Source organism: Tenrec ecaudatus, chromosome 1, assembly GCF_050624435.1.
Source record: "Tenrec ecaudatus isolate mTenEca1 chromosome 1, mTenEca1.hap1, whole genome shotgun sequence".
In the NCBI taxonomy this organism is placed as follows: Eukaryota; Metazoa; Chordata; class Mammalia; order Afrosoricida; family Tenrecidae; genus Tenrec; species Tenrec ecaudatus.
In genome coordinates this window covers 23,514,732-23,523,138 of record NC_134530.1, presented here as the reverse complement: position 1 = coordinate 23,523,138, position 8,407 = coordinate 23,514,732, and the positions used below count along the sequence as shown (strand labels likewise).

General features: G+C 61.8%; 1 protein-coding gene across 2 annotated transcripts; it reads right to left on the bottom strand.

Moving 5' to 3' along the window:
• Window positions 1-546: 546 nt before the first annotated feature.
• ARRDC2 (arrestin domain containing 2) lies at window positions 547-7,971 on the bottom strand. 2 transcript variants are annotated; one of them, XM_075548932.1, is made up of 8 exons: window positions 7,368-7,971; window positions 4,392-4,458; window positions 4,101-4,248; window positions 3,076-3,178; window positions 2,724-2,980; window positions 2,304-2,466; window positions 1,962-2,119; window positions 547-1,649 (listed from the first exon to the last, which is right to left on the bottom strand). In XM_075548932.1, exons 1-8 carry the CDS (start codon window positions 7,624-7,626, stop codon window positions 1,596-1,598), a joined length of 1,209 nt encoding a protein of 402 aa, XP_075405047.1. In that variant the 5' UTR covers window positions 7,627-7,971; the 3' UTR covers window positions 547-1,595. The 2 variants fall into 2 exon arrangements, with proteins under 2 accessions (XP_075405047.1, XP_075405036.1); XM_075548921.1 differs by lacking the exon at window positions 7,368-7,971 and adding an exon at window positions 4,548-4,821.
• Between the last annotated feature and the right edge of the window lie 436 nt (window positions 7,972-8,407).

The following is an 8,407-nucleotide window of genomic DNA, read 5'->3' as shown; positions in this document are numbered from 1 at the left end:
GGGCAAGGCTGGCGAGACTAGTCCCACGTGCTTTGGACATGTTGTCAGGAGAGACCAGTCCCTGGAGAAGGACATGTTTGGGCAAGTGGAGGGGCAGCAAGCAAGAGGACGGGCCCTCCAGGAAGTGGATGGACAGTGGCTGCCACGCTGGACTCCGGCACAGGAACCGTTGTGCGGGCGGCGAAAGACCGGGAAGTGCTTTGCATTCTTGTCCGTAAAGTCGTATTGGGTCGAAACTGACTCCAGGGGACCCACCACCACAGGTGAAATCTCCGTCTGTCTTACACCATCCCTTCTCCCAGGGTCTGGGCCTGCTCCCGCTGCTGGTGGGCAGCAGGTGTGGTGAGATCCAGCAGGTCCCATCCAGTGCTCAGGGCCCAGGAACCTCCCTGCCCTGAGCCTCAGTTTCCCCTTAGAAACAGCAGCCCTGAAATTCTGTTCCCGAGTTAGTGGCTCAGGAGGGACTGGACTAGCAGTCAAAGCCACCCAAAATCCCTCAGAAGTTTGAAGGGGTGAAAAAACCACATCAAGGAGTACCATCTCCTTTCTCCACATTTTTATTTTAAAAAAGTACAAAAGAATTCACTTTTAAGGCTTAACAGAAATGCGCCGCGTCCCAGGCAGAGGCCCTGCCCCAGCCAGGACCGGGACTTGGCAGTTGGGGGCTTGAACCAGCTGCCCCTTCACACTTTGAATCATTAGGGCACAGGGGTCACCTGGACTGTGTAGCCTAAGCAGCCCCATAAGGCCCTGTGCCAGAGTTTTTGCTCCGTGGCCCCTTACTTGAGATTCTCCACTTTGAACCGGGGTGGGGGTTAGGGGGGGCTCTGGATGCACATTGTGCCAGTTCTGTCATTCCCTGAATCTCAGCTTCCTGCCCAGGAGGCTCTTGCATACTGGGGTGCTCAGATGAGCCGCGGGGCAGTCATAAAACTGGCGATCATTCCACTTGCAGTGACCACATTGCTCCAACAACCTGCGGCCCTGAATATTTCACTCCTGGGCCCTCTCTCCTGTCGCACCTTGCTGTGTGACCTCAAAGGAGTCAAGGGCCTCTGAGTCCCCAGTTCTCTCCTAAAACACAGGGACTGGGCCCCAAACTTCATTCCACTCTGACCTTTTGCTACTTCTACTCTTTCCACTTGTCTACTGGGCTCCTATTCATACACCAAAGCCTTAGCTAAAATGCCCTTTCCTCCAAGAAGCCCTCTCTGACTCTCCTCTGGACTCCCCAGCTCTGGGTCCTGTCCTCTGGCCCCGTGCACTTGGAGAATCTGTGCCTGGATCTCTGGTCCACCTTTAGGATGCCCTCAGACTGGAGGCTTTGTGGGGATCCCAGCGGTGCTTATAGGTGGGGCACAGGCACATCAAACTGTCACTTGGATCCTACACTTGACATCTGATGCCTCCCGAGGACAGCCATTCTGGATGTTGGATTCAGTTGAGCTCTTCTTCCTCTGCCCCCTGCAAGGCCAAGAGTCAGTCTCCCCAGCTTCAAAGCAATCAAGCTGGCTCGGCCCTTGCTCCAGCTGTCCCCATGTCAGTGGTGGCCAGAGCGGTGTGCAGCTTTGTTTGTCCCACAAGGCGTCCACTGATCAGCACGTCATGCAGCGGGGTCTGACAACCGCCATAGGTGGGTGAGGGTCCTCCTGTGTGAGAAGTTCCCATCAGGCCTTGGGGAAAACCAGATCCTCACAGGCACCCCCCTCCTTGCCCCACAAACCTCCCAAATCTGACCTTCTCAGCCTGTTGGTTGAACTCCTATTCATACACCAGAGCCTCAGCTAAAATACCCATTTTTCAACTCCCACACTTGTCCTGGGAAGAGGCAACCACAGGGCAATACTTAAGGCAGACTCAGGCACCCTAGGAGTCTGGGTACTGAGGTATGCATAGGAGTTCTCCCGTTAAGATTTAGAACCTGTCTCCTCCATCTCCCATCCCACGGCCCCCGGGCTCACCTCGGAGTACAGGGGCGGTGGGCGGTAGCGGAACTCCTGGATGTAGGTAAAGAAGGGGCCCTCGAGGCCTAGGTTGAGCTCTGGTAGGCGCGGGAAGTGGTCCTGCCCCGCACTGGCCGCATCCTCGTCTGCCACCACCTCTGAGTACTCAGGAGGGGCTGGGAACAGGAGAGAGGGTGGTCGAGGGTGAAGGAGCATTAAGGAGTCAGGACAAATAGCCACTCTGGTACACTCAGGCAGGAGACACTTGTGACTGTCACCATGACCACTGGAGGAAGTGAGCCTGGGAGGGGTGGCCTGGCACCTCCACCCCCGTCCCCTGCAGCAGGACTTGGCACTTACCCTCTGGCTGCTCCGGCAGGGCACCGAGCCCCCAGTCCATCAGGAAGCTGGCGTGGCTGCCCACGCTGGACGAGCGGCTGCCGAAGGGGTGCAGGGGCACAGTGCCAATGACCAGCGGCAACTCCAGGAGCAGCTTGGACGTGCCCGGGATGTCCACACAGACCTGGGAGAGAGTCGCCATAGAGAATGTCCAGGCAGCCTGTCCCCTCCACTCCCCCTTGTGCCCAGGCCCCAGGTCCACTCTGTAGAGCCCTAGACTAGGGGCAGAGGCGACACAGCCCCACCCAGGAGTATGCTATAACAGAGGGTGTCCAGCACACCTGCTCCCCTCCTTGTACAGAGCAATGAGGTCCTGACACCCCCCCTTTCTGGGGACAGTGGACACAGCCCCCTGCAGCCACAGCTAGCAAAACACACTACCTTGAGTACATAGTCCACACGCAGCACACGGCAGTGCAGGATGGAGGGGCCCACCGGCGGGATATGCAGTGCCCGGCCCTGCCACAGAGCCCGTCGCCCTGGGCCCACCGGCTCGCCCACCAGGCTGGCCACTACCACCCGCTTCTGCTTGCGGGCGCCTCGGGCCATGAAGGTCTGCGTCTGGATCACGGCCACTCTCGGGAGCACGGGGCGCGTAGTGCCATTGTCGATCTCCGCAAAGACGGGGATCAGCTCGCCTGCAGAGGAGAATGGGGGGCCTCAGTCTCCCCCAACCACTTCCCCACCCCTGGCCCTCTTTCTCACCCTGCCTTCCCACCTGTGGCCCAGCTACCTGGTGTGTAGCCCTTCCGGTCAATCTTAGCCGAGAGGGAGACGAGGCCCCGGTTACAGTACCAGGTCCGGGCAAATTTCTCCTGGGTGCCTGCCTGAGGTGCCTGCCGGGGAAGAGGTGAGGGATACAAGCGGGTTATGCTGTGCCACGTCCACGAGCCCCCAAGCCCCACCACTGAAGGGAGACCTGGGGGAGGGGAACCCAGTTTTGTTTCTTTTGTTTAGGCAACCTTGCATGGTGACAGAATAAAACACCTCCGTACAGTCATCGATGCTATAATCTTAATGGAAGCAGTGAGCCAGGCCTTATCTTCCGTAGTGAGCTCTGGTAACAGTAGACTAGATGAGGGGCTGCCCACTGCCAAGTCTAGCAGTTTGAAACCACCCGCTGCTCCCAAGGAGAACGGAGGAGGGGCACTTCTACCCTGTCCTGGAGGGCCGTTAAGAGGCGGAATCAAGGGAGGGAGTTTCTCCCAAAGTGCTGCTGCTGGCCTTGAATGGCTAACCTGAAGGTTAGCAGTTGGGCGCAGGCTATTTAGACCTGGTCCCAGGAACAGTTTACCTTATGACACAGAAAAGGAAATATACAAGCCAAATGCTTAATGCAAGCCGATCCTGGAAGCTGAGTGGCTCGAACCATTAAGCTTCCGAAAGGTCAAAGACACTGAAAACCCGTCTGAAACAGTTCTGTTATCCACTCACCTTTGCTACCATGAATCAGAACCCCACCCCCGGGCCACAACTCACAACAAGCAGTCATTGCATTGTGGTTGGCAGTCCTTGTTTTTCAGATGCAGGGAGAGGCTCGGAGAGGGCGAGGCAAGTGCTCAGAGGGCAAATGGGTGCAGAGATGGGATCTGCACCCGGTGGTGGCTATGCCTGCACTCCTCTGCCTGTGTTCCTCCCTCCTGGGCCTCTACTGTTACCCAGCCCCTCCCAATTTGTGCAGGGGGTGAGTGGGTGAGGAGCCTGCCAGGGTCCCCAGCGGCCAAGTCCCTGCCTGCAGCACCCCATCACAGTACACACCAGCAGGGCCGGGGTGTTGATATCCACCGGCTCAATGACGACGAACACCTTCCTGGCCCGGCGTGCCGGGGCCCAGGGCCGGTGTAAGGTGGCCTTGACGCTGTAGCGGACGCTGCCGTGTCTACCCTCGAACGACGTCACCAGGGTCCTGAGAGTTGAGGGAGAGGGTCTCAGGGGGCGAGGTACACAAACACGCGGTGGGATCTGGACACCGGAACATTAGACACTCGGGACACTCTCAGGGGTTCCCTGGACACCCCAAACCTGGAGAGGGGTGCCCTGAGGACTTACGGGGGCAGCTGGAAGCTGAAGGGGAACTCATGACGCCCGGGCGGCAGGGTGGTGGTCTCTCCAGTGTCTGTGGGTAGGAGCAAAGTGAGGCTCAGACGCTGCGCGGAGGTGCCACCCTCAGGGGGCAGCGCACAGCCCTGGCATCCCCCGCCATACCTGGAGCGAGAAGCGTGACCAGGTGGTTCACCACCTCCAACCGTTCGCTGTAACTCTGCGTATACGCGCTGCTCGAGCCTGTGCTGCGCGACTCGGTCCAGTGCACGTGAGCGCGGCCCCGCGCGTGCAACCTCAGGGCACCCACACGCACGGCGCCCGACAGCTCCAGCAGTACCCGGCCAGCCACGGCCTGGCCGCCGCTGAACACGGGCTCCGCGCCCCCGCTCGCCCCGTCCAGCTGCACCACGAACGCCTTCACCTTGTCGAACAGCATCGCGCCGGGGACGTGAACCCCATACGCTCGGAGCCCGGCCTCGAACTGACGACGCAGTGGCACCAGCGGCAGAACCAACCGCGGAAACAGAAGCTTGGGAGCGCGAGCGAGCTCGGTGTGCGCAGGCGCACTGGGGGAACTAGCGAGCAACTGCCTGGGCGGCGCGCTGGCTGCGCTTTTATACGACGATGGCGGAGGGGCGGGGCAACCCATAGTCCCCGCCCCCGGAGCGGCCTGCCCCAATGGCGAGGCAGTGGGCGTGGCTCCGCCCAGGCGTGGAGGAAAATAACAAACATCAGCCTGCTGGGGAGCCCTGGTTCCGGGCCACGCCCTCTCCTGTATCGGACCCCGAGAAAACTGAGGCGCCCAGCTGTAAGAGCCCGTTTCTCCTGGGCCCCGGCAGTTAAGCGGGGCAACTGAGGCCAAGAAGCGGGGGTCTAGGGCTGAAGTCGCCCAGATGAGCGAGCATCTTGTCCCACCAACTTTTAATTAGTCATCAACTTTCTATCGCTTGCAAATGTGACTTGAGGCACGTTCACCCCAAGCAGCTGGGCGGCGTCTGGCCCCATGGGAAGCGCGGGAGGGGGGCTGACGGAGAGTCTGCATTTCCGGGAGACTTTCTCCCTCTGAGCAATGGAGGCGGGAGGAGATAAGGGGTAGGGTTTGACGCCTGCTCGCCCATTGCCTCCTCCCTCGCCACGCCAGCGAGTGACCATCTCTGGGACCTTAGTTCTACATCCGCAAACCTGGGCGAAAATCATTCGCGACCCCAAAGCCACGCAGTCCCGGTCATCTGCCCGTCCCAACGCAACCTGGTCCCCACTTCTCATACCCCTGGTCTTGCCTCCCACCCTACGCCGCGCCGTTCTCAGCACACCCAGCCCCGACCTCCTCCACTAGCCACACCGACCCGGAGCAGGGGCGCCGCCGCCTCTGGGTCTCGGCTTGCACCAAGGGAGAGTGCGGTGGGGAGCTCCGGGCAGCCAGGGGTTGCCTCCGCGCCGTCCGCAGGGCGCCAGCGCCCCCTGGCGGTCACGAGTGTGCTCCAACTTACTCCCCAACCCCAGCGCCGTCGCCCCACCCCCGCCCGGCTCCTTAGTGCTGGGGGTGGGGGGTTCGGGTAGGACGTAAGGGGGAAATACTGTCGAGCAGTGGTTCTCAACCTCCCTGATGCCGCCACCCTTTCATGCAGCTCATGTGGTGGTGACCCCCCCACCATAAATTTTCGTTGCTACTTCATCACTCAATTTGCTACTGTTTTGAATCGGGAGACCCCTGTGAAAGGGTCTTTTGCCAACCCCCCCGAGGGGTCGCGACCCACAGGTTGAGAACCACTGCTGTAGAGGCTGTGGGCGTTCAGGGAGGCGCAGGGGTCGGCAGTTGAAATCTCCCAGGACAAAGTAGAGCCCCTAGGCGGGGCAGGAAGCTGGAACCCCTCCCCGGGAGGAGATGGAACTTGCTGCCCTTTTGGGAAGAGGGGCCGTGGAGGGCAGGGTGAAAAGGCGTGTAGCTCCACTTCACGAATGGGCCCCAGAGAAGGAAGGACTAGGCCGCTCCGGAGACGCACAGCAGCTCCGCAGGCTCAGCGGCCCTCCAGCGTTTTAAGGAAGTCGTCGGTGCATGTCTGGGGCCTGGGGGACCACTGGGTTAGGGTGGCCCCTAAGTCGCCTCAGAAGGGAAGTGCCTCATGGGGCTGGGGGAGGGGGCTCTTCCTGCTTCTACCGGCCCCCTCTCGCCTTGACTTCCACAGCTGGCCGGGGAGGGTCTGCCGCCTGGTGTTAAGGTTTCGCAGCTGTGGGCAACCAGCTAAGAAAGGGAACTTGCAGGGTTGGGAGCTGCTGCCACGCCCACTTTGCAAAGGGGACTAGACCTGACTTTGACTCGGGTGGTCCAGAGAGGCCAGCCCCCACCCCACTCAGCTAGCCACACAGCGAGAGTTGCAGCCCCGGGCCAACTCCCGATGGGCTCTGTGGCCTGGGGCTGGGGAGGGGAGACAGGTTAGGTGGGGTAGGGGCAGACCTAAGCCCCTGCAGAACCCGGGGAAGGTCCTAAGACCGAATGCCAACATAACTACAGGAAGCTTCTAGGTAAACGGGCAGAGAGCAGGTGACAACGGGCACTGGGCATCCTGTGACATCGGTCGTCTAGGCGACAAGGGACTCCTGGGGTGGGGCTCTCGGACCCCATCCCAAGACTCCTTCAGACCCTGGATAGGGAGTCCTGAGCACTGACAGGGACCCCCCAGCCCCCCGCATCCTCTAAACGACAGGTCTCGGCTCTGGGGTCCGGTGGTCCTGCCACAACCTAGGGAGGGGATCCTGGTTGTCCTCTGCAGGGGGTGTGCCCAGACCCCGAGAAGGAGATCCCGGGTGTGGGGTACCCTAGCGGGGTGACTAGACCCTGGATCGTGGGTTTCTCCCTATGGAGAGGTCACCTGCCCGCATAACTTCAAATAAAGTCGAATGGTTCCCGGCTCTGAAGGAGAGGGGGTCCTCAGAGGAGGGCGTCCCAGTCGAAGTGGTCCTGATCATCAGGGTGCAGCTCACCTCGAAGCAACAGCTGCCGCCGCCGCAGGTAAGTCTCGGCGGCTACAAAGTCGCTGGACACCGCGTTGACGCCCACGCTGCGGCCCTCGAGCCAATGCGCCGCCGCCCCGCCGCGCGCCGCCACCTCGAGCGCTCGCACGCGCAGCGGCGCCGCCGCCTCCAGGAGCACCCGGCCGCACAGCCGCTCGCCGCCTCGGTACGCGCCTCCGGGGCCCCGAGCCAGTTCCAGCGCGAAGCTGCGTATGCCCCAAGGGCGCATGGCGCGGACTGGGCGCCCAGCCTGGCGCGCCTGCAAACCTCCCGGCGCGGCGCTCTGCCTCGTGGCCCGGCGGTCCCCAAGACCCGGCCTCCGCGCCCCGGGACCTCCTCCGACTTCCGGGTCTCCCCGCTCGCCCCGTGGCGCGCGCAGCCCGCCCCGTTTGGCTTTGCAACCGCCCCGTGCGGCCGGCGGGTGACGCAGGGTCGGAACAGTTGAGTCAGAGGCTGCCGAGGGCGGACGTGGCGGCGGTCTCCGCACTAGCTCCGGCGGGCCGGTGTGCTCTCCACCCCTTTGGCTCGGGCGCTGCTCCGCTTCGGTGCTCCGCTCCGCTCGGGGCTGGTCCCTAAATTCACCCTGCTCAGGCCCTGCCTCTTGGCCTTTGCCTAGCGGTGCGGCTGCAGGGAACGCCCTTCCCCAATCCGGTCCCCAGTCTCCACCCTCGCTGCTTCTCCGGAACCCCTGCGTCGCTCAACGGTCTTGTCCCCGCTGTTCTGTATTTACTGCACCTCCCCCGTCACACGGGGCGGGTGCCGCGCCCTATCCCACCCCTGCGTCCAGGGCCTAGCCCAGCGGCGGACTTCATAGGGCCCACCCACACTGTAGGGTATCCCCTGCTTTCTCAGTTTCCCCCAGATAAATAGATTGCAGCCACGGGTCAGAACCGCCTTCGGCCGCGTCCTGTTGAGTCAGGCGCCTTTCCTGTTGGTGGCGCCTCGGAAATGTCATTTCCTGCGCCTTTCCAGGGTTATCCAAAGGCAAGGCTGGAGCTGGTATAAAGCTC

Bases quoted from the DNA above. Each gene is read 5' to 3' on its own strand.
- ARRDC2 (XM_075548921.1), bottom strand. From the start codon at position 4,821: ATGCTGTTCGACAAGGTGAAGGCGTTCGTGGTGCAGCTGGACGGGGCG. The intron at 2,981-3,075 runs GTAGCTGGGCCA...TCTCCTCTGCAG, and splicing joins CCGGAAGGGCTACACACCAG to GCGAGCTGATCCCCGTCTTT. The intron at 1,650-1,961 runs GTGAGCCCGGGG...CTTCTCACACAG, and splicing joins CACCGCCCCTGTACTCCGAG to GAGGACCCTCACCCACCTAT.